This window comes from Ceratotherium simum, chromosome 26, assembly GCF_057802395.1.
Source record: "Ceratotherium simum simum isolate JZ-2026a chromosome 26, ASM5780239v1, whole genome shotgun sequence".
NCBI classification, from domain to species: domain Eukaryota; kingdom Metazoa; phylum Chordata; class Mammalia; order Perissodactyla; family Rhinocerotidae; genus Ceratotherium; species Ceratotherium simum.
In genome coordinates, this window is record NC_141925.1 from 2429068 (window position 1) to 2452620 (window position 23553).

At 60.1% G+C, this 23553-nt stretch overlaps 2 protein-coding genes across 10 annotated transcripts; both read left to right on the top strand.

Moving 5' to 3' along the window:
• The first annotated feature begins 6067 nt into the window (after positions 1 to 6067).
• On the top strand, positions 6068 to 11548 carry ATP6V0C (ATPase H+ transporting V0 subunit c). Its single transcript, XM_004438158.3, has 3 exons — positions 6068 to 6247; positions 10459 to 10642; positions 10808 to 11548. The coding sequence occupies exons 1-3, from the start codon at positions 6169 to 6171 to the stop codon at positions 11010 to 11012; spliced, it is 468 nt and encodes a 155-aa protein (XP_004438215.1). The 5' UTR covers positions 6068 to 6168; the 3' UTR covers positions 11013 to 11548.
• A 151-nt stretch (positions 11549 to 11699) lies between these two features.
• On the top strand, positions 11700 to 21992 carry AMDHD2 (amidohydrolase domain containing 2). Of its 9 annotated transcripts, none has more exons than XM_087449473.1 (11): positions 11700 to 11832; positions 12130 to 12266; positions 12348 to 12487; positions 17744 to 17798; positions 17951 to 18163; positions 18246 to 18334; positions 18416 to 18560; positions 18635 to 18742; positions 18871 to 18939; positions 19856 to 20028; positions 20331 to 21992. In XM_087449473.1, exons 1-11 carry the CDS (start codon positions 11750 to 11752, stop codon positions 20535 to 20537), a joined length of 1419 nt encoding a protein of 472 aa, XP_087305599.1. In that variant the 5' UTR covers positions 11700 to 11749; the 3' UTR covers positions 20538 to 21992. The 9 variants fall into 9 exon arrangements, with proteins under 9 accessions (XP_087305599.1, XP_004438214.1, XP_087305598.1 ...); XM_004438157.3 differs by having other exon boundaries at positions 19859 to 19960; XM_087449472.1 differs by having other exon boundaries at positions 11719 to 11868; positions 18255 to 18334.
• Positions 21993 to 23553: the final 1561 nt, after the last annotated feature.

The window sequence follows — 23553 nt, forward strand, 5'->3', positions numbered from 1 at the left end:
TCCTGTCCTTCCTGCAGCTGCCTGGGGCTTGGCCGCTCTCCTGTGATGCTGCTGCTCGGCTCCTTCCTCCCGCTGCTCTCCCCCACTCTGTGGCAGAGACCAATGCTCCTGCGCTTCCTCTTCCTTTGGCTGCCTCCGGAGACATGCGTGTTCCCGTCAGCACCGTCCTGCTGCCGCCCGAGGAAGCCTGGCCCAGGATGAACCGAGGTTTGCCCCCAGTACTGCCGGCTCTCGGGGGCCAGCTGTTTCTCAGTTCCTCTTCTGAACCAAGAGCCTCTGCCTCCAGGCCTTTACATGGCCATTGCCCACCCCTCAGTGGGCTGCAGAGCCCCTGCCCCAGGAGACTCCCTGAGGCCCCAGCGGAGATGACGCTGTTGCCCACCCCCACCCCACCCCAGTCCCCTGACTGTCAACCTGTGAGAGCAGGAGCCCCGTGTGCTCCTGCCTGTGCTGCTGGTGTCCTTCCAGGCGATTCTGGACGAGAGAAGGCTGTGCACTGGTCTCACATGGCAGTGTGCATTTCTGGGGCTGACAATTGGGGATGCCCCCAACTTCGCTGCGGTAACTTCTTAACATAAGCGCGCTTAGGGCCATCTTGTGGTTGACATTAAGACACTGTGACACAGGCCAGAACTGGGTAAGACCCGTTCCCTGGGTAGGGCGTGGAGAATGCTCTGGCCCTGGGAGGTGGGGGTGCAGAGCTGTATCCAATATTTCAGAGGCCTGCCTCCCTCAGGCCAGGTCGGCTGGTGTGGCCATGGTGTTATGCCTCCTCTCCTCCCCCCACCACCCCCTCACGGGGACCCCTTTTTGGGCCTGCTCCATGGTAGTCATGTCCCATCTCACATCCCCACCTCTAGCCAGCCATGGAAGTGTTTTGTTTTATTGTCTTGTTAAACATTGGATTTAACCATTTTAAAGTGGGCAGTTCAGTGGCATTTAGTGCATTCACAATACTGTGCCACCACCACCTCTACCTGGTCCCCAGAACCTCAACATCTGGTCCTCAACATTTCATCCTCAGAAGGAAACCCTGTGCCCACTAAGCGCTTGCTCCCCATTCCTCCCTGTCTTCCGGTTTTTGAAAAGGTAAAACGTGCACCTTGTAGAGAATCAATACAGCGTGGGAATATCCACAGTGGGAAGTCTCCTTCCTGGCTGGGTCCCCAGGGTCCACCACTGGGAGCAGTGTCTGCATGCATGTTCAGGAAATGCGCCTGTGTCCTCTTCCCCACCCTGCTGCTTTCACTTACCGCATCTCGGGGTCATCCACATTGGAGTGTGTCTACCTGCTTCTGTCTCATCAACAGCTGCCCAGCGGTCTGTGGTTTGGATGATCTGTGATTTAAGTACAAACCAGACTGTGTCTCTTCCCTGCTCAAAACCCTCTTCATCTTTCAAGACCTGGTTCAGAGAGCACTCCCCTGGGGGCCGTCAGACCGCCTGGCCCCTCCCTCCTTTGTGCTGTCTGTGTGTCCAGCCCCCCCGGGCTGTGAGCTCCTGAAGGATGGGCGCTCTTCCTCAATTCGGTATCCCTAGAGCCTAGCTCAGTGCCTGCACACAGTAGACACTCAATAAATGCCAGACAAATGGCTTAGGGTCAAAGGCAGACAGGGCCCGGAGGTTGTGAACCCTGACTGGTGGAGTGAGGAGATCATGCTGGCCTTCAGGGTGCTGAGCCCAGACCAGACAGTGGGTCCAGGGCAGACGGTGCCCTTCGTGTGCACCCAGGGCTGGGGATTCGTCAGCACCCTTTCTGAGAACCTGCTCCCTGTGCGGGGCCCTGGGTTTCTGGAAACCAGCAGGATTCCCCCTTCCTTCTGACCGGCCCAGGGAGAGAGTCGCACACTGCCCCCTGGCGGTCAGGGCCAGCCCATGGGCTCTTGCCCGCCGCCCATCCTGTCCTCAAAAAGCAAGAACCCATCAGGCCCCTTCGCATCAACCCTCCAAGGTTGTGCTCAGCGAGAGGGAGCACCCCAGACGTCTGCCTCTGACTTCACGCCCCTCTCGGGGCCTGACATCTGGCTGGAGACATTCAGGGATTTGCAGCCCCCCTCCCACAGCTGGCCACCCCCAGCTGTGCCCGAGGGGCCTCTCTCTCCCAGTGATGGTGGTAGGTGTCAGGTCCTGCACGTGCTATGCTCTGTTTACCTATAGGACATTTTTTATTTAAAGAAAAATATTTTATAAGCCCTAGTTTTTTTTAATTATACAAAAAAATCACCTTTACTCATTACCCCCCAATAGCACAACTATGTTTTTGTTCTGTATCCTCCCAGCCTTGCCTGGGCTACATGTAGCTCTTATCTAGCCAGGTCAAGAGAGCAGGTGCCATCTCTCGGCGTTATGCCCCCTCTGGTGTGGCTTCATGGTCACTCGGAAGAATGGCACTGTCCACAGGGAGAAGGCGCCCTGCCCGGGACACTTGATTGTCTGCAGTTTCCTGATGTTCTTGATAAGGCTGCCGCATCAGGCTGCCAGACTCTCCTCTTTCTTCTTTGAAATGGCTTCCTTGGGATAAGTTCATCTTTCCAATTATTTGAGGCCATTTGGTATTTTATTCCTGGTCTCTATCTCCCTAGCCTGCCCCCTCCCTTCCCTCAGGTCCCTACGAAGTGCCATTGGACTTCTCTCTCCCACCGTCTTTCAGTAGGGACAGTGGGTCCTTTTCTCCCCATTAAAACCTTCAGGGGAGTCAGGAGTCCACCCCACACCTCTCTATTCCTCTTCCTATCAGGGTCTCTGACTTGAGTTTCCCAAAGTCCCTCCTTTATTCCTGGAAGTCCCCACCTGCACAATGACAGACCAGGGGCTCCTGACACTATGACTTTATGCCAGGCGGATGCAGCTGAGAGGGAGAAGGCAGAAGTGTGTGTCCCTGGCCATGTCCTTTCCACAGCCCCTGGCCCATCGCACCCTAGGGCCCTGCCTGGAGCTGGGAGGCCAAGGGGAAGGTGGCCTGGGTCCCTCCTGGCCCCGTGACTGGTCACTGGACCCTCCGTGAGCCCTTGTGTAGGAGGCAGGTGCTGCAGGAAGCCACATGGGCCAGGCCCAGCCCCTGGAGTTTGAGTGTCAATTCCCCACTCGCTAGCTGGCTGAGCCTGGGCAAGGCGCTTAACCTTCCTAGGCCCGTTCCTCGTGCCCAAAATGAGGGTAATGGTGCTAACTTCCTCAAAGGGTCATTGTGAGGATTAGATAATACCCCCAAAATGCTTAGGGGGTCATTGAAGAATTCCAGGAGGAGAGACTGGTCAGATGTGCGAGTTAGAAAGAGCCTGCGGCTTTGGAGTGAAGAACGGGTTGATGGGAGGGGGGAGTAAGCCTGGGCAGGCAGACCACGTCAGAAGCTGTGAGAAGACCCAGGCCAGAAATGGAGGCCTGCCCAAGGGGCAGTGGCTGGTGGGGTCGAGGCAGAGCTGAGAGCTGAGAAGCCATGATCTCGGGGCTTGGTGAGTAATGCAGAGTGAGTGGTGGCGTGACTCGGAGGCTGCTGTGTGAGCAGCAGGGTGGAGGTTGTGTCTTTTGCCCCAAATGGAAATAATCGAGTGGAAGATGGTGGTGACGGAGCGTGGTGAGCCCAGTTTGAGACACGCTGGTTGAGGTGTCAGCAGCCCCACTGGAGCCCCAGCGTGACCTCTCGTACCAGAACATGGCCAGAAAATGAGAGGACAGTGATCGAAGGTGACCTGCTCCCTGAGCCCATGGAGGGAACCGTCTCCCTGACTTCCCCGTCATACTGGGGTTATGTGCGCTTGGCCCACCGCGGTGCGTTTGGCTGTGCTGTTTCCCTGAGGTGGACTATCCTGCCCTTCCTTTCCCTGGTCAGAATTCTTCCCCTGCACACAGCCTCCCTGGCCCCCTGGCCAGCACCAGCTCCCTAGCCTGGTCTCCCCTGGCCCTGAACCCTAAGGGCCTGGAGTTATGGTGGCTGGGCCTGGGCCTGGGCCAGGTACTTGGGCATTCCGCTGGCTCAGAGGGCCATCAGGGCTGGAAAAGTGCAGGTGAGGGACAGGATGGCGTAAGATGGAGGATAAAGCCAAGGCAAGGATGTGATCACCCAGGGGTAGGCGGGGTGGGGTGGGGGGAACCCTGGGAACACCTGGGACCTGCGGTGAAGCTGAGGCTGCAGGGCCTGGGCCTGTCCTTGCACCTCCTTGTGACTCCAGGAAGGAATGAGGGTATCAGGCCTGTAGGAGGTGGGCTGGAGAGAGGAGAGGGTGTGGAGAAGTGAGCAGTGGGCTGCAGCAGCAGAGAGGCTCACTCAGACAGCCTGACAAATGCCCCTCGGCTTGGAGAAATGGCAGTCACCAGTGACCTTGACAAGGGCGAGGAGCTGGGGAGGAGGTGGAGACACGAGTGAAGATTTCTCTTTCCAGAAGTCAGAGGGAGGTGAGGAGGGGCTCTAGCCAAACAGCAGCCTCTTTTCTTTTGAAACAGGACAGACCTGGGCACTTCTGTGGTTTGCAGGTTCAGAGGTGGCAGAACTGGCCTCGCCAAGGGGAAGAGGGCGTGAAGGAGGTTCCTGTTGTGGAAGTTGGGGCTGAGAGTCCAGCAGGAGGGCCAGGCCAGTGGAGGTGCCCCCACCACCCACGTGGAGAAGGTTGGCGACAGCTGCCACCCAGGCTGCTCAGGAAGAGTGCTTTAATGCTGGGACCAGGGCTTGTGGCTCAAGGGAGACCCAGGACTGGGTGGCAGCCACCCAGGGCTCCTAAAATGGAGGGGACAAGGCGGCAAAGGGAACCAGAGCTGGCGGGTAGAGAAAAGGCAGCTGGTTGGGGTGCTGGGACTGCCACATGGGATCAGCAGGGCAGTGCCCGTCACAGGCCAGCCCAGGCTGCCTGCCCGGCTGAGAGGGAACTGCTCACTGCTGTTCCAGAAATAAAGGTGGCCCTGCATGTGCCAGCTTTGCATGGAGACAGGCAGGAGAGGCACTGCAGAAGGTGCAGAAATCCGGGAATCCTCCACAGGTCGCAACACTGATAGGGCTTCAAACCAAAACCAGTCATGCCTACATCCTGAGGGGCAGAGACAACCCCCCTAACTGAAGTCCGGGTTCCTGATGTAAGGGAGGGGACAGATGCGGGGGAAGGGGCTCCTTTTCCCTAGAAGCCAGGGGAGAAATCAACAATGGCTGGGTTGGGGACTGGTGGGTCTGGGTCTGGAGCAGACTGGGGACAGATTGAGGGTGGGGCGACCCAGGGACAGTGGAGGGCTGCGGGCAGAGGCTAGGACTCCACAGGTGGTGTGGGGGCTTTCCTGGGGGTGCAGAAGAGGGCAGCGCCCGGGACACGGGATTTAGGCTCCATCTGCTCGGACCCTCAGAACCCCCCAGGGGGGCCGGCCCGGTGGCACAAGCGGTTAGGTGCGGGCGCTCTGCTGCGGCGCCCCGGTGTTCGCTGGTTCGGATCCCGGGCGCGCACTGACGCACTGCTTGTCAAGCCATGCTGTGGCGGCGTCCCATGTAGAGTGGAGGAAGATGGGCACGGATGTTAGCCCAGGGCCAGTCTTCCTCAGCAAAAAAAAGAAGAGGATTGGCAGATGTTAGCACAGGGCTGATCTCCTCACAAAAAAAAAGAAAAAAAAAAAAAAGAACCCCCCAGGATTTGTAAGGACGTCCCGCGGAGACCGTTCTCCCGGGTCTCTGGGGGAAAGTCTGTGAGAACCCCGGGCCCACGCCGCGAACGCGAAGACTACCAATGCTCCGAACCCAACACCGCCTGGCGCCGCGCGGCCGCAGAGGAGGCGGGGCACCTAGAGGTCCCGCCCCATATGCTAATATGGAGCGCCACTGCCCGCCCAGGCCCGGGGGCCCCAACGCCGCGAGGTTAGAGAGGCCGGCAGCGTCCGACAGCGCCGCCACAGAGTCCTGGGTGGGGCGGGGAGCCGGGATCCGGGCCGGCGGGGCGGCGACACAGCGCGGAGGCGGTCGGCGGGCCGCTAGGGCGTCCCGGGGCCGTGGCGCCCCCCGCCGGCGCGAAGTGGCACGGCCTGAGGGGGGCGGGGCCCGGGTCATGTGACGCGGCCGCGGCCGCCATTTTGTTCTGCGGAGCTGGTATTTAGAGCGCAGCGGCTGACGGGCTGCGTCGCCTTCGCAGCTGCCTGGCCGGCTCTGTCTCTCGCACCCGCCCGCTCGCCCGCTGAGCCCTCGCCCCCTCCCCACCCGCAGACATGTCCGAGACTAAGAACGGCCCCGAGTACGCCTCCTTTTTCGCGGTCATGGGCGCCTCGGCCGCCATGGTCTTCAGCGGTGAGCGCCCCGCAGGAGGGTCCCGGGGGACGGGGGGATCCGGGGGCGCGGGCTCGTGCCTGCAGCTCGCCGGTTCTCGGTATGTTAGGTCACTCTGACGTCATGCCCAGCTGTTGGGGGTCCCAGGCCTCACGTGACTGCGGGGGGTCGGGGCCCCGAGGGCGGCGGGGGGCGGTCGGGTGGCCGGAGCGTAGGGCATGCAGGCTGGGCCGGAGTGCGCGTCCCGCAGGTACCCCGGCAGCCCTGCCCGCCGGCCGTGTCGGTGCGGGGGTGGGGCGGCGGCGCTGCTGCCATCTTAGCCCGGGAGAGGCGGGAGGGGTGCTGGGGTGGGGGCTCACGGTCCTGCGCCTGCTCCGCCCCCGCCCCCCCAGTCCTGCGGGTAGGTGACATCACACCTCGGAGAGCTCCCGCGACGCGGGCCGGCCCTGTCCGTGGGCGGCGGGGTCGGGGGTCGGACCCTGGCGCGCCCCGCCGAGGTCCACGGCCCTGGCCCTTTAGGCGGCCCGCCTCCCCTACCCCCGCTGCGGGGGTCAGGTGGGCCTGTGCGCGGAGGCAGGTGCTTCCGGGTAGGGCTCGTCGCGGTTTCCCAGCAGTCCTGTCGACCGTGTGGAGTGGCTGAGGAAAGCCGGGCTGAGGACCGGGATCCTGGGTGGGGGGAAGTGTGTGAAATCGGGGGAGGAGGGGTGTGCGGGAGGCAGGCCTGCGTCAGCGGTGTGTGTGTGGACGCTTGCCGGGAGTCTGTTTCCGGGTGATTAAGAGGGTAGCATGGAATGTCAGCGTTGAGGGAATTCAGGCCCGAGTGAATGAATGAGTGAATGACCTTCCGCTCCTTCCCTGAGGCCTGGAATTGGGAAGGGCTGCCCTAGGCATGGAGAAGGGGCCTTCCAGGGATCTTGATGGCACCCTGGTTTTGAAGTTGGGTCTTGTCAGTCCCGGGGTGTCAAATTTAGTGGAATTTGGTCTACCTGGGAGAAGGGCGCTTGGGCTAGGCCTAGGAATGTGGGGCCCAGGGAAGTGAGTCGTGGCTCAGCTGCAGCCTCTGTGGACTGTTCTGGCGTGGTCTGGTCTAGGCCTCTTCGGGTAGGTCTGGTTTTTGGCTTCATGACCCCGCCCTGCCTCACCCTATCTGGTGGACTGGGGAAGCTGCCTATGCAGGTCTGTGGAGGGTTTGGACTCCAAACAGTCTCTGCTGACAGTAAACACTTGTGGGGGCTGGGGGGGGCGCGGGAGGGTGGTGGCTCTGCTCCCTTGGGAGCCTCCTCTGTCCAGGCCTGCCTGCCAGTCACGAGCTTCTGAGTGAGCCCTGCCCTTCCCATCATGTGCGTTGAAGGGGTCATTTGTGGTGGGAGAAGTGGTCTGGACTTCCCCTTCTCTCTCAGCCAACGCCTGCTCTTTCCCCATCTTCAGGGGCTGCCTGGTCTCCAGCACCTCCCAACAGGCCGCCCTGCCCTTTCCCCCAGTCTTCTCTGCTCCTTGCCTCCGGGGATTCTGCTGTGCCAGCCACCTGTGGGTTGCTACTTCTGGCTGTCATTCATTCATTCAACAAATCTTGGCTGAGCTCCTCCTGAGTGTCAGGCACTGGGGGCCATCAGTGAACAGAACAAGATCCCTGGGCACATGGAACTTGAATTCTGGCTGTCACTGCTTGCTCCTGAGCCCTTTTTCTGTACTCAGTTCCTGGCCTCCCTCTGGTCATCAGCTGTCTCTTTTCCTCTCGTTCTAGAACTTACTGGGTACTTTGGGACTGAGTCTGATAGCAGGTCTCTGGAAGTTACTGAGAACGGAGTATCCCTGGTTCAAGGCTTTTGCTTGACGCAGGCTTCTGTTGGCCTGGATGCAGCTCCACTCTTGCTCCCCTCCCTACACGGGGCTTAATGTGGCCCTCCAGTAGCCAACTTCTGGCTTCATTTCTCCCTCTAACCATGCCTTTCTCCAGGGCTTGTCTTCATCTGCCTCCTTGTGCCTACCTGAACAAGCCCCGCGGTTCTCTGGCCTGGGGTGTTGCAGCCAGGCTGACTCCAAGCTCTGTCCCCAGCTCCTGGCCTAGATGCCCCCTGGCCTGCCTAGTGCTTGGCTGATTGGTCTTCTTAGAACTGAATGCTCACTCTCAGGCCTCCCCAATCCTCAGCTCCCAGTCCAGCTTCCCCTTTTTTCTTAACTTATGACAAAAGTCTTGTTGATTCTTTCTTCATCGTGTCTTCCTGGAAGCTGTTCATTGTTCCATTTCTATGCTTTCTCTGACTTTCTCCTGCTTGTAGGCACGTCTTGTTTGGTCCCGTGTTCCCAAAACTGCCTCCTGATCCCACTCTTTCTGTCCCTCGCCAATCTGGAGCCCCATCGGGCTTGGCCTCTGGAGCTGGTGTCCAAGGCTTTCCCGGACACCTGCTGCTGCTGCCGCCGCCAGCCTGCTTTTCCCTGATGGCCATCCCTGTTTTTTCCCGTGGTTTCTGTTGTTGCCTCCCTGCCACAGCCACATGATTTTCCTGCTGCCCTGTGTAGAGAAGGGCCCAGCACACTTCTCGCCTCCGGCAGGGTCCCGCTACCTAGGATGCTGAGTTCCCCGTAATCGGTTTCCCACCCAGAGCTGCGGGTCAGCCTGTGCCCGCCCCACCTTGTGTAACGAGCCATGGTGCTGGCCTCTTGCACATACGTGACACAACCTGACGTGCTGGGCCTGCAGTAGGAGCCCCAAAAATGCACTGCAACCAGGAGAGTTCCCAGAAAGGCTCCATGAAGACCAGCCCTGAGCCCGGGGCTGAGGGTGCTGAGTGTCTAGGCATGGCGGTGTTGGGGTGCCTCCCGGACTGTGTGGAGGAGGCAGTGCACACCCTTTGCTCCCACCCCTGCCTCCTTCCTTCCTGCAGTTGCTCCCCATCTGGTACCATCTTGGTTGGCCCCTCTGTTCACGTTGTCTGGAATCCTTTTTTTGCTCACTGTCACTCCTCTACTCAGATGTCACCTTCTCTACGAAGCCCTTCCCCAGACACCCCACCCTCCTCCTGGAACATGTTGCTGTGCTTGGAGGTGCTGTGTCTGTCTCCTCACCAGGGTTAGAGCCCTTCTGACCTCACACCTGCTGGGCAGTGAACAAAGTAGGCATCTTTTGTGGCTCAAATAGGTGAATCAAATGTGCAGGGGAATGGTCAGGGTTGTCCTGGTCCCTTCCACCTCTGACCCATGTTATTTTCTGCTCAAGCAGCGCAGTGGGACCCTGGAGGGCAGGTGGTAGGAGTCGGAAGAGCCGCCTGGGCCCCCTGTGGCTTGCTGTTCTGTGCAAAATTTACTCTAGACTTCAAGGACAGAGGCAAGGAGAGAATTTTCAGGAAGGCAGCATACCCTAGGAAGAGGGAGGAGGGACAGTGTCAGAGGAGACAGGCCACCCTAGAGTCCCCACCACCCCCATTACTGGAGGCCTCTGGGAGAAGCTAGGCTTCTGGGAGATCTGTGGAAGCCACGTGGTTGGGCTGGATGATGGCTCCAGCCCCATTGTCTTCCTGTGCCCTGTCCTCTCCATAGCTCGCCCTGCCTCCTCTCTGGTTGTTTAGAGGATCCTCTCCAAACTCAAGAGTCCAGGCCTGCTGTGTGGCTGAGGGGGTGCTCAGCCTGTTTTCACAGATGTCCCAGGGGTGGGAGTGGTGGGGACTCGGGAGCTCTGGCCTGAGAGGACAGGACTTGACTTGCCGGGCCAGCTTTCCCTGACCTTGCAGTGGTGCTGGTTTTTCCAGTGTGTTGTCTCTGGGCTGCTGAGATGGAGTCACCTCGTGCTTTTCCAGGCCTTTTCTGACCTGAGAGCCTGGGACTCCCCATGGGACAAAAGGTACCCAGAATCTCCAGCGAGGCTTCAGGGGCCCGGCTGCCTGTTTCCCTGTGTAATTGGGCTGCCGGACTTGTCGCAGTTCCCCTCATAGGTTGCAGGCAGCTGCACTGAGGTCCTGTGGGAGCATAGGGTCTATGTAGCAGACTTGGGGAGTGCTGGTGAGCATGGGTCGGGGTTTCACAGCAGAGCAGGTGGGCTAGGACCAGACAGCCATAAGGACCTCTGGTAGGGGAAAGAAGCAGATACTGGGCCACCTCCTGCTGCTGGCTGGGTGCTACCTTCATCTCCCCCTTGCCTGTGATAACTTTGGATGGCCCTCAACTGTGCAAGAGCCACCCCCAGGGTCCTGGCCCCAGGTGCTCTGGGCTCACCTCCCTCTCCTAACCCCCCACAGCCCTGGGTGCTGCCTACGGGACGGCCAAGAGTGGCACGGGCATCGCGGCCATGTCTGTCATGCGGCCAGAGCTGATCATGAAGTCCATCATCCCAGTGGTCATGGCTGGCATCATAGCTATCTACGGCCTGGTGGTGGCGGTCCTCATCGCCAACTCCCTGAATGATGGCATCACTCTTTACAGGTGAGTGCTGGGTCCCTCTCCCCATGGCCTGATCCCCCACCCCAGGATCAGGCCACTGCACAGGGCTGGGAGGCTGGGGAATGGGCATGGGCGGGTGGCCTGTGACCCATGCCTGAGTCTTCCCGGCAGGCAGCTAACATCGATTCTGTGTCCTCTCTTCCCTAGGAGCTTCCTCCAACTGGGCGCGGGCCTGAGTGTGGGCCTGAGCGGGCTGGCAGCTGGCTTTGCCATCGGCATTGTGGGGGATGCCGGAGTGCGGGGCACTGCCCAGCAGCCTCGGCTATTCGTGGGCATGATCCTCATCCTCATCTTCGCTGAGGTCCTTGGCCTCTATGGTCTCATCGTGGCCCTCATCCTTTCCACAAAGTAGCTCTTCTCTGAGCCCACCAGCCACAGAATATGATGTAAAGACCACCCCCTCCTCATTCCAGAACGAACAGCCTGACACACACGCACGGGGCAGCTGCCCCCCAGTAGTTGGTCTTGTAAATGCGCAGTGTCCTAGTGCCCATCATCCGTTGCCCCTGGCCTTGCCCCTGCCCGCCCCGTGCCGTGGACATCTGGGCCCACTCATCACCCACCCAGGCCCCCGACCAGTGAGGATGCAGGCCCCTGGCCGCCCCCACCCACCTGCTCTAGAATGTTCTGTGTATAAGAATGAATTAGAGTTGTCATTTTCTTCACTGGATGTTTATTTATGAAGATTTGACCTGTTATGCGTCTGTGGAGCAGCCCTCCGTCTCCCAACTATATAGTAATCTTAGGTAGAGTGTTGCCTTGTGGGGTCACCGTTTGCTGAGACCTCTTGGACGGAACCACCCTCCTCCAGCCGTGGCTGCCTGGGCCGCGTGCTGGGCCTGCCGGGGCCTGGCGCTGAGCCGTGCCCAATAAAGTTCTCAGATGTGACTGGACGCCTGTGTGTGCACCGCTGGTGTGGGTGCGGGGCCTGGGGAGGCGGGGCTGGCCGCCGCGTCACTGCGGATCGCGGGGCGCGTCCGTCACGTGGGCGCCCGGGTCATGTGGTGCGCGCCTCAGTCAGCTGAGGGTCACGTGGGTGCGGCCGCGGGGCTTCCGGTGCCGCGCTCGGCCGGGCTCGGGCGGCTCACCATGCGCGGCGGGCAGGGCGCGGGGCGGGCCCCGGTGCTCCAGTTCACCAACTGCCGAATTCTGCGGGGCCGGGCGCTGCTCTGGTGGGCGCGGGGCCGGCGGCGCTGGGCCCTGCTCGGGTGGGCGCGGGGCCGGCGGGGTGCGAGGCCGGTGGGGCGCGGAGCCGGGCGCTGCTCGGGTAGGCGCGGGGCCGGCGCCGCTGGGCCCTGCTCGGGTGGGCGCGGGGCCGGCGGGGTGCGAGGCCGGTGGGGCGCGGAGCCGGCGGGACGCGGGGTCGGGCGATGCTCGGGTGGGCGCGGGGCCGGTGGGGTGCGAGGCCGGTGGGGCGCGGGGCCGAGGCCGGGCCGGCGATTCGAGTCCCCGCCCCGCGCTGTACGCAGGGAGGATCTGTGGGTGCGCGGGGGCCGCATTCTGGACCCGGAGAAGCTGTTCTTTGAGGAGCGGCGCGTGGCCGACGAGCAGCGGGACTGCGGGGGCTGCATCCTGGCACCAGGCTTCATCGACGTACAGATCAACGGTGTGGTCCAGGGCCTGGGGGCTGGGAACCCGGGGAAGGACCTCCGACCACCGTGCGACCCTCTCTTTTCTGTGGCTGCAGGTGGATTTGGCGTTGACTTTTCTCAAGCCACGGAGGGCGTCGGTTCGGGGGTCGCCTTGGTGGCCCGGAGGATTCTATCTCACGGAGTCACCTCGTTCTGCCCTACGTTGGTCACCTCGCCGCCGGAGGTTTACCATAAGGTGAGGTCAGGCTCTCTGCCTCAAGCGAAGAGAGCCCCAGAAGCAGCCAGCCCATGAATTTTCAAATCTCTCCGTGCCGTACACGACTGTTAGTGCCTGCGTTTGGCCTCATTTGCTGGCCTCTCTCCGCTTGGGCCTGGGGCGTCGTCCCCTGGACTTTCTCATTCAGGTGCCCCTCTGCGTGGCCTCCGTACACTCTCTGCCACCGCAGTGGGACTGCCTCTGCAGCTGTTCTCTTGGCCTCTGCATTTGCTCCCTCAGCACCTGCAGCTGCCCACACCCTCCCCACCCTGCACTCTGGCCGCCTTGGGGCTCCAGAACCTGCCTCCTTGACCAAGGCTGCTGGAGATTTTCTGATTGCCTCATCCGTGGTTGCTCCTCAGGCCCATCCTCCCCAACCTGTCTGTGCTGTGACTCTGGTGAACATGCCTTCCAGAAAGAAGCTCCCTTTTCTGCCCCAGGCCCTCCTGCTGCTCTTGTCTACACCTGCACAGTCTTCCACTTTCTTTATCTGCAAGTTTTGGGATTCAGTAGTCCCTGGTCCATTTTCATTTTAACAAATTTTATTTTTCACGCATGTTCTTTAGTTTTGCGTTTAGCTACCTTTTATTATTCCTTCTGTGTGTATGTTCTTTTCTTTTGATTTGAGAGTAGGTAGCACACATGAAACTTCTTTACTGCAGAATTCTTAACTCTAATTCCTTATAAGCACTGATATTCTCTTATGTGAATGCAGTTGAGTTACTGAGTTTAGGAAATTAGCAAGTTACCCCTTGATCTCATCTTTGTTCCACTTTGGTAGTTTTTTTCTCAGTAGAGGATCCATTCCATGATTGCATAGCCTGCGTGGGGTTCTCTCCTGGGTGTGTGGACACTGCCAGAGCTGGGGGCTCTGGGAGGTCGGGCGTGGGCTCTGGGTTTGGTTCTGGCGTCTTGCCTTCATCCATCAGCTGGGAGACTTGGGCCATCCTTACTCCTTTCTGAGCCTCAGTTTCCTCAAACCTAAAGTGAGAATAAAGATGGTATCCATCTCTTAGGGTAGTTGGGTACTCAGCACTGTGCTTGGTACATATTAAGCGCTTGGTAAATGTCAGCTGTGGACATTTTTCTGGAAATTTCCCCTAGCTCTCCCATCACTGAGTTAGATACTGAAAACCAGCCTCATCTTTCTGCTGCAAACCGGCCCCCGATTCCTGGTTTTCTCTCCCGGTCATCAGTCTGTGATTAATCCTGCCTGGATATGGGGACATGGCCACCCTCTTGCCCCCCTGTCCTTTGTCTTCCCCCTTCCTGGTCCCCACCACTGAGGCTTAGTGACTGTCACCCTAGCCTCCGACAGCTCTTCTGGCTCTGGCTCGTGCCAGAATGGCCTTCCTACGGTACAGGGCTCAGCACGTCACTCACGCCCCCTGCCCCCTTAATCGGCAGGATAAACACCACCCTCCTGAGCACTCCATCCCTCCCTCGCTCCCTCCTATGGAGCCTCTGCTCTCTCCCCAGCACATTCCAGCCATTGCAGGCAGTTTTCTCTCCTGCCCCCAAGCCCTCTGCCCAGAGGCCTTTGCTTTGCTGTCTCTGCTGTACCAGCTGCCCTGCATGCCTCTTTGCAGCCAGGGCCGCTGCTGAGCTGTCACGCCCTGCACGCTTGGCCATTGTGATACAGACTGCGAGGTCTTCCTCAGGGGAAGGAGTTGCCAGCCAGTAGGACTTCTGTTTTACGTTTTCTTCCTGGCACCTGTCACTCTCCAGAAATGCTTATAGGATGAAGGTCTTGGGAGGCAGTGAGTAAACTGACTTATGATGGAAATCGTGGAGGGCTTTGAATATGAGAAATTTAATACCGATATCATCTGAGAAACCACAGGACTGTTCACTTGGCTATTTCCCCCATCATCTACCCTACCTTCCTCCAGAGCTCGTTCACACTGCGCTGAACTGGATTGCCACTTTGTCAAAAGTTATCCAGGTCCTTTGTCATCATTTTCTGGTTCACTGAGACCACCTGCTCTTTTTCTGGGGTCTTCTCCTCCCTTGTCCTTTGCTACCCTTCCAAGAGGAAGATCTGATTGCGTTGTTCTGTGGGTCAGGTCCATTGTCTGCTGAGCCAAGATCAGGCATCTCAGGGTGGCAGCGGGGCCGTTGCCTCTGGCGCCACACACCCTCTACACTTTGACCTTTCCTGACTTGAACTTGCCTCATTCCCTTCACCTCCAGATTGTTGTTTATTCTATTCTATTTGCTTTGTGCTCTTTACTATTCCTCGTAATATTCTGTTCTGGAAAAACTCAGCTATTATCGTTTTTTTTGAATCTTTAGTGAATTTATATACGTCACGTGGCTTGTTAGGAAAAACAGCAGCTCTTTGTCCCCACCGGTTCCCACCTAGAGACAGTCACTTTCAACTCAGCTGACTCTTGGAATTTGCCCTCAGATGTCTAAAAAATATGCTGTTATTCCTACTCAATTTTTGGGTTTAGTGCAGTATATGTGTGTGTTTGCTTCCCAGCAGGGAAGGTAAGGATTAGTTTTCTCTGAGCCCCTTCCGCCCTCTCAGGCCCTTCCAGCCCTGTCCTCCCCTGATGGTTGCCTGTGGTTTTGGTGAGATCAGTCATCAGGACTCGTAACTCATGTCCCTGCCAGTCAACTCTGTTGTCCTTGGAGTTACTGTTCTTTGTTTGCTTAGCTTTTTTATCTACGGTCTCAACTCTGCGCTTCATGCCAGTTGTCTTGCTCTTCTTTTGGGATAGTTAGACACACCAGGCAAGCCCTCAGCTTCGTCTTCCTGCGGAAGCCTCTGGGACCTGCTCTCCCAGCCCCAGCTGCTGGTCTCACGGAGGCCGAGCTGTCCCGGGAGCTCCCTTCCCCTCACTTCGCGGGTCCCCTGGCCCCTTCCTGCTGGGTCTCTCTGCCCAGGATCCTGTGTCGTCGTCTCGGCTGGTTTACGTCTTCTTTTCAGTGGAGCACATCCTCCAGTAGCTTCTGGAGAAAGGGGTCATGGGAGGTAAAGTTTTTGAGATCTTGAAGGTCTGCAAATGTCTTTTCTCTTGATTGATGGCTTGGCTGCGTTTGAATTTTAGATTAGAAGTCATTTTCTCCAGAATTTTAAAAGCATTGCTGTATTGTTTTTTAACTTGCAGGGTTGCTGATGAGAAGTTGGATGCCATCTGACCCCTGATACTTTGTGTGTGACTTCTTTCTTCCCCCTGGAAGCTTTGTCCCTGGGTTCTGAAGTCTCAGGGTGACATGTGTGGGGACCAGGGGGAGTTCATCCATTGTGCTGGCCGTTGGCATGCTCCATCAGTCTGGAATTTTGCGTTTTGGTTTTGTTTGCTTTTCTTGAATGATTCCTTGATGATTTTTGCCCTTATTTCTTTTCCTTTTTTTTTTTTTTTTGTGAGGAAGATCAGCCCTGAGCTAACAGCCTTGCTAATCCTCCTTTTTTTGCTGAGGAAGATTGGTTCTGAGCTAACATCTATTGCTAATCCTCCTCCTTTTTTTTTTTGCCCCCCAAAGCCCCAGTAGATAGCTGTATGTCATAGCTGCACATCTTTCTAGTTGCTGTATGTGGGACGTGGCCTCAGCATGGCTGGAGAAGCGGTGCGTTGGTGTGCGCCCGGGATCCGAACCCGGGCTGCCAGCAGCAGAGCGCGCGCACTTAACCGCTAAGCCACGGGGCCGGCCGTGCCCTTATTTCTGTCGTCTTTTTCTGGGAGCTGTTACTCCACTGTTGGGCCTCCTGCATGGCTTCTCTACTTCTTTCTCTTCTTTCTTGCTCTGTGACTCTACTTTCTGGACATTTCCCCGGTTTTTATCTTCTAGTTCTTCTCTTGGGTTTTTCACTCCAGTGCTCGCGTATTTTTCACTTGGAGGACCTTGCTTCCCCCGAATGTTCTTGCTTGCTACTTGTTTCACGAGGGCGAGACTTCTCGCACGGGCGGATGCCGCTCCTGGCTCTCTGCTTCCCCGCCGGCTCTGTCCTGTCGTTTGTGGCCCTCTCTGTATCTTCTCTCAGAGGCTTCCCAGGCTGCTGGCGAGCCTCGCTTGTCGGCTCTGTTGGAGGACGGTTACCGGCAGGCCACTGGGAGCACCGCGCCAGGGGGCTGGAGGCACCCTTAGGTCGAGGTCCCTGAGTCCCTTCTCTTGGGCCTCGTTGGTGACATGCTGAGAGCGTTAGGAACATAAACTTGCACTGAGTTGCCTGGTTTTCTGTTTTGCCCTGACCCGCCTCTCGCCTGGAGACCCTCTGGGTTACTTCTCCAGGTGCTTGGCTGGCTCACTTGGGGACCCGGTTCCTCTTTAATGCGGCTTCTGTTGTCAGTCCCCCCACTTCTCAAGGCGCCAGGTGCTGCCGAGGCCTGAGCCAGTGGGGGGCTGTGCGGGGCCTGTTTCCTCGATGTCGCCACCACGTACGCCTGCCCACATCTGCCAGCATCTGTGTGTTGGGCCCCCAGGTCAACGCCCCCAGGTCTTTGTCACACTGGTTTTAAGCTTCTTAAAACTCCCTTTATTTTGTTCTGGTGGGGGCACATTGGTCCACTAGGCTCACCACAGGGACTCTGCCGTGTCCCGCACAGCTCCCTGTTCCACGTCCTTCCCCATGGTGAAGAGGAGGTGGGCTGGGACACCTGCCTGTCCATCTGCCTCTGAGATGTGTAACGGGAGCCCCTGTCACACACGAGTGCCCTTCCTGATCATGTGCAGCTCTGGGCACAGGGTGGCTGTGCCCTCGGTGCCCGAGCCTCTGGCGCCGTCCACACTGATCTCTCCAGTTGCTGAGCCCTTGCTTCTGCCCGTCGCTCTGCCTGGAGTGCACGCCCTCCTCCTGCCTTGGGCCTGCTTTCTGGTCCTGCAGTTCGGGGAGGCTGGGCCCAGTGCCCTGTTTGGGTCTAGGCCCTTCGGGTGCACCCCCTGCTGTGTCCTATCTGCTGCCTGGACTGGGGCCACCTTGAGGGCCAGGGTGCTGTGCGCCTGCCCCCTGTCTGAGAGCTCTCTGCTTGCCTCCTGGTCCTTGCAGAGGCCGTTCTCGCGTCCCCGGGGGCCTGTCATTTCTCCGTGCTTCTAAGTCTGTGTCCTGCTGTTTCTGAGTGCTGAGTTTTCCCTGACCATGGTTGGGGGCGTTTGCCCATCTTCTAACACCTGAGGGAAGGCCAGTGGGGGCTGGGCTTAGTTCTGACCTCTAACCTCTGACTTTGGTTGGGCTGTGACCTCTGGGCGCTGGGCTGTGGGGACAGGGCTTTAACAGCTGGTTCCCCCCAGGTCCTTCCTCAGATCCCCGTGAAGAGTGGTGGTCCCCATGGGGCAGGGGTCCTCGGTGAGTGGCTGACCCCTCTCCCTGCCCCCACCCCGGGAGGCTCCTTGGGGACCTATTGACAGCCCCTGCCCCCTCCAGATGCCCAAGTGGGGAGGGAGGGTGGGGCTGCAGGGTGGGTGTCCTGCAGGAGCCATCCACTCCCCTCCTCCCAGGAGTGCACCTGGAGGGTCCGTTCATCAGCCGGGAGAAGCGGGGTGCACACCCTGAGGCCCACCTGCGCTCCTTTGAGGCCAACGCCTTCCACGATGTGCTGGACACCTATGGGTCCCTGGACAATGTCCGCATCGTGACGCTGGCCCCTGAGCTGGGTCGCAGCCACGAGGTGATCCAGGCACTGACGGCCCGTGGCATCTGCGTGTCCCTAGGTGAAGGGGACTGCCTCTGGGGGAGGGCCCACCCGGGGGTCTTGGGCTGGGTGCAGAGTCTGAGTCCAGGTCCCCCACGCAGGGCACTCAGTGGCCGACCTGCGGGCTGCAGAGGAAGCCGTGCAGAGTGGGGCGACCTTCATCACCCACCTCTTCAACGCCATGCTGCCTGTGAGTGCCACCCCAGCTCCCGGGCGGGTAGGTTTGGGGGCTCCTACTCTCGCTTAGCTGCCCCCTCCTGCCCCTGCCCAGTTCCACCACCGTGACCCAGGCATCGTGGGGCTCCTGACCAGTGACCGGCTGCCCCGGGGCCGGCACATCTTCTACGGGATGATTGCCGACGGCATGCACACCAACCCGGCCGCCCTGCGCATCGCCCACCGGGCCCATCCCCAGGGTGAGCGCCTGGGCAGGGCGGAGGCAGGTGGTAGGACCAGGTGGGCCGAGTCCTGAGGCCCCTTCCCCCCATAGGGCTGGTGCTGGTCACCGATGCTGTCCCTGCCCTGGGCTTGGGCAATGGCCGTCACACGCTAGGGCAGCAAGAGGTGGAGGTAGACGGGCTGACAGCCTACGTGGCAGGTGAGTGACTACCGTCCCTACTGACTATCCACGTGAGAACGCTCCTCAGCCCCTCCATGGTTGGATACAAGATGTCCCCTGCTGCACCCCCCAGCCCCCACCCCAAGCCTGCCTTCTCTGCTCTCAAGGCACCCAGACGCTGAGTGGCAGCATAGCCCCGATGGACGTCTGCGTCCGTCACTTTCTGCAGGCCACAGGTCAGTTGGGGGTGGGTGCTCGCATGCTGGGAGAGGCTGGAGGGGAGCGTGGGGCCCACTAGTGCCTACATCCCTCGTCTGGTGGGGGTGCCCAGGAATGCAGCCAAGGTCCTGCCTGCAGGGAGCTCACGGGCAGGGGGAGAGGGCAGTGAGCAAGCAGATGGCTGGAATCCAGAGTGAGAGGCAGTGGAGCAACGGTACCCGGGAGGGGAGAGCCTTAGCCTGGGGCCTCTGGGATCGCAGAATCTTACAGGTGCCAGGCTGTGGGGCTGAGGTGGGTGTCAGGTCTCTGGGGTCAGGCTGTGCAGAGGCCTCTCAAGGGGTCAGCATGTTCTGGGGGAGGTGAGGGGGTGTCTGGCAGAGGCTGTGGTTGGCCAGGCCCTGTGAGGCTTTTGGTAGCGCCCCTTGGGGTCTGGGGTGTCATGCTGCGGGTTACCAAGGTCCAATGTGCTGTTTAGAGCAGCAGGGAGACCGGCCCCGGGGGCAGGTGGCAGCTGTTGCCTGGCCTAGGGGGTGATGGGGGGGTGGAGAGAATTGGGTTTGGTCATTTGACCTCTGGAGAGGACGGGGCAGAGCAGTGAGCCCTGGGCGGCCTCTTGGATGCCTCGGTTCCTGCTTCCTTGTGGGGGTGCTCTCCCTGGGACCCAGGAGGAGGGGCCGTGGGCATTTGGGTCAGAGCTTTTTGTCAGTGGGGAGAGGGTCTTTGTGGGGCTGGGATGGGTGAGGGGCTGGGAAGAGGGCACTTGGCAGTGTCCTCAGACTGGGGGGAGGGCGGGGTCTCTCCAACTTGCTGCAGAGTCCTGGGATGCTTCCAGCCCCTGTCCCTGGGACTTGGAGCTTTGGGGCCGCAGCGGGGAGGGGCTGCCAGCAGAGACAGCTGGGGGTTGGGGATGGTCACCCACCCGTGTCCCCCAAGCAGGCTGCAGTGTGGAGTCGGCCCTGGAGGCTGCGTCCCTGCACCCCGCCCAGCTGCTGGGGCTGGAGAAGCGCAAGGGAACCCTGGACTTTGGGGCCGATGCAGGTCAGGGTCCGACGCAGGGTGGCCCCGGGCAGCCTGAAGACGCGGGAGTTCTTGGGGTGCCAGGGCAGGTGGGTGGGAACTCCTTTGTGCCCCTGCACCTTCCCCGGCCACCAGCCTCGGCCTGGGCCCCTTTTCCCGTCAGGCCAGGCTCTCTGGCATCTGAGACAGAGTCAGGCAAGGGGCTGCTGGGAGCCTTGTCTGTCATCCTCTGCTGCCAGGAATCTTGGTCCCAGGGCCTCAGTCAGTCTGTGATGTGTTGGGGCGTCTTGCACAAATAGTGTCCCTGGTCTGGGATTCCCCACCAGCCTGGGAGTGGGGAGGTGCGGTGGCCGCACCCCTGCCGCCTTCTCATCCTCCACCTCTGACCCAGACTTCGTGGTGCTCGATGACTCCCTCCATGTCCGGGCCACCTACATCTCAGGCGAGCTGGTGTGGCAGGCGGAGGAGGCCAGGCAGTGACCGAGGACCATGGCTGGAGAGGACGCCCAGCCCCAGCTGGACATTGTCAGGGCTGGGCCGTCGAGGAGCTGGTCTCCGGGGAGCAAGTGGGAGCCCGGCCCCAGGTGGACAGCCTTGACCCGGGAGGCTGCTGGCTGGCTTGGATAAACGTGCACCCCACAGGGGCTTGCCTGGTCTCCGAGTTTTGCTTCAGAGCGGGGCTTCTTGCTGTTTCTGTTGTCACGCTGGTGGCTCTCCTGGGGGGGGGGGGGTGTCCATAATTCATTGTTTAGGTTTGAGAGTAGCTGGATTTCAGCTCAGCCTAATCTTCTGGGGCCTTGTGGGGCTCCAGTGGAGGCGACAGGGCCCCAAAGTAAGATGAGTGTGTCTGAGGCCTGCAGACCCACAGACAGATGTGCTGGTTGAAAATGGGTGGAGGCGGGCGGGGAAGCCTGGGCTGTTGGGGTCCCTGGATAAGGCAGCTTCAAGGCGAGTGGGCTTCGGGGGGCCCTGCTGGCCTGAAGATGGCCGTGATGCGGGTCATAGACATCTTGCCTTGGTGCAGCCCCTTCCCCTTCATGCAGGTGCAGTCCTTGGAGTAGGAGGGCACAGACGGTGTCCCAGGACACCATTGACTGTAGCTTGGCCACCGCTCTTCCCGCCTCTGCTGTAGAGCCCACTAAAGGAAGTGTCTCCAGGCCCAAAGTGACAAAGAGTCACAGGTCTCAGCTGTGTTTGAGGGTGAACAACCTGGAAAGAACAACTTGAAAGGCAGGACTGAGCGGGGACCGGGGGCAGGGGCACCAGGGCACTGGGTCTCAGGCCACGTGCCCTTGGGGTGCAGAGGTGCTGTGTGCCTGGTGGTGACTGGCCAGCTCCTGCAATGTGCCAGCACAAGGGATGCGGGGAGGGGCCGATGCACTGCTCACCTGGTGCCGGGCCTCCTAAGTGCTCTAGGAGGCTCATTCTGTTCTTCTATCAAAAATCCAAAAGGGTTTCCTGTTTTTCACTCCCGTTTCTCAGATAGGGAAAAGTGGGGCACTGAGTCCCAGAGCTGGAGCACCAGGGCCAGGGTTTGGCCTGGCCTACCTGACTCCAGGGCCTCACTTAAACCCCCCACCATGCAGCCTCTCTGGGAGGACAGGGAGGGGCAGGTTGAGATGGTGGTCGGCAAGGCTGACACCAGAGATGGCAGGAGCCAGTGCCGGCAGGGACAGCACTAAAGGCAGAGTGGGCTGCCCCAGTACAGGCCTAGTGTTTGTGAGGGACAGATGGCCACCCTGGCTGGGGAGAAGAGGGGCCCTGGGGGGCTGGAGAGGAGTCACAGGTGGTGAGCAGGGCCCTGCAGCTGTGTGGGAATTTGGATTTTATTTGAGGTGTGGAGGTAGTTGCTGGAAGATCTTTTTTTTTTTTAAATTGTGGTACAATATATATAACATTTACCATTTTAACCATTTTTAAGTGTACAGTTCAGTGGCATTAAGTACATTCATATTGTTGTGCAACCATCACCACCATCCTCTCCAGAACTTTTTCATCACCCTGAACGGAAACTCTGCACCCAATAAACACTCTCCCATCCCCAACCCCTGCACCCACCCTTCCTCTTTGTCTCTATGAGTCTGAGGCTGCAGGCTTTTAAACAGGGATATGCTGACGTTTTAGGGGAGGGGATCCTTTGGGTTGCTGGGGTGGGGGGGTCGGGGTGGGGTGCAGGTGTAGGGGGTGCTGGGGTAGCAAGGAGACCCTGAGAGGCTAGTTGTGGGGTGCTAGTGGGGTGGAAGACCAGTGAAGTAGGGGGACAGGCTTGCCCTAGTGTGGGTGTGGACTGGGCGGTGGGGGAGGTGACGCCAGGTGTGTTCATGAGTCACTGGTGGGTGGGGGGTGACTCACTGGATGGAGGAGCTGGAGTAGGGTCCCTGGGGAGGTGACCTGGTGTACTCCCAGCATCTCCTCCATGGCTTGTTCTGTGTTGTGCGTGAGCAGGAGGACTCGCCCCACGGCGCGACTCTCCGGGTAAGGCGAGGGACAGTTGGCGGCCGGGCCTGGGAGCTGCGGTGGCTTCCACTTGACGCGTCTGGACTGCGCCAAGCGCATGCGAGTTCGAGCCCCGCCGCTGAGGGGTCCCTTGCGAAGCCTTGGGCTCCCCAACGGGATGATGGACCTCGCGGGCTCCTAGCGCACCGGGCACGCCGCGGCGGGTGATGCGCTCGGGGTCCGGCGTTGATTCCTGCGGAGGAAATGGGTGGTGCAGGCCGGTCAGGCCGGCTTGGAGGTGGGGGGCAGACGGTATCCACCAAGCGGACGGTTAGAGAGGCGGTGGCCAAGCCCGAACGGCGGGGCGTTCACACTGAAGCCGGTCCAACCCGCTTCCGCAGCGCTCCCTGCCTGCGGTCCAGGCGCCGGGTCTACGCGGACTCGCAGGTTTGGGAAGGGTGCGGCGCGCGGGGACTCGCTTGTTGTGGGAGGGGCTCCTTCCTGGGGGGCGGGCTCTGCCGGGGGCCAATCAGGATCGCCATGAGGGGGGAAGGGCCGCCGCCGAGCAATAGGGGCTCGCGTGGCCCTCAGACCCAGTTAAGGGGCGGGCGCGGGGAACCCGGAGTGTCAGCGCGCTCTGCGCGCCGCACTGCCCCCCCAAGCGGGCACGCCTGTTTGCGCACCCCTCCATCCCACCGCGCCTTTCGGACCCCACTGCTTCCCTCCCGGTCCCACTGCGTCTTTGGGGATCTCTCTATGCCCGAACTCGCCCCGCCTCTCTGCGCGCCTTCCGGCTCCACCACGGCCCTCCACGCTCCGTCCTGTCGCGCCCCTGTGGACCCCTCCCTACGCCCCAATCCTCCTCTCCGCGCCCCTTCTCTTCTCTCCCCGCTCTTTGGCACTGGGGAGTTGAGTGGGGCTCCCCGCCGGACCCCTTCCACTGCCTCTCCGGGCCTCGCCCCAGCTCGGATCTTGTCCGGGGTCGGGGGCCCGGGTGCGCACAGCAGGGGGTGTAGCGCCTGCTCCGCCCCTGGGGCGCCTCCTCAGCACCCTCCTTCCTCGCACCCAGAGTCCTCGGGTAGCTCTGGGGGCACCCAGCTCGGCCCCCGAAGCCGCGGCCCTCGCTGAGCCTTGCTTGCGTCACACTCTCTATCATTAACAGCTGAGCCTGATTCCTT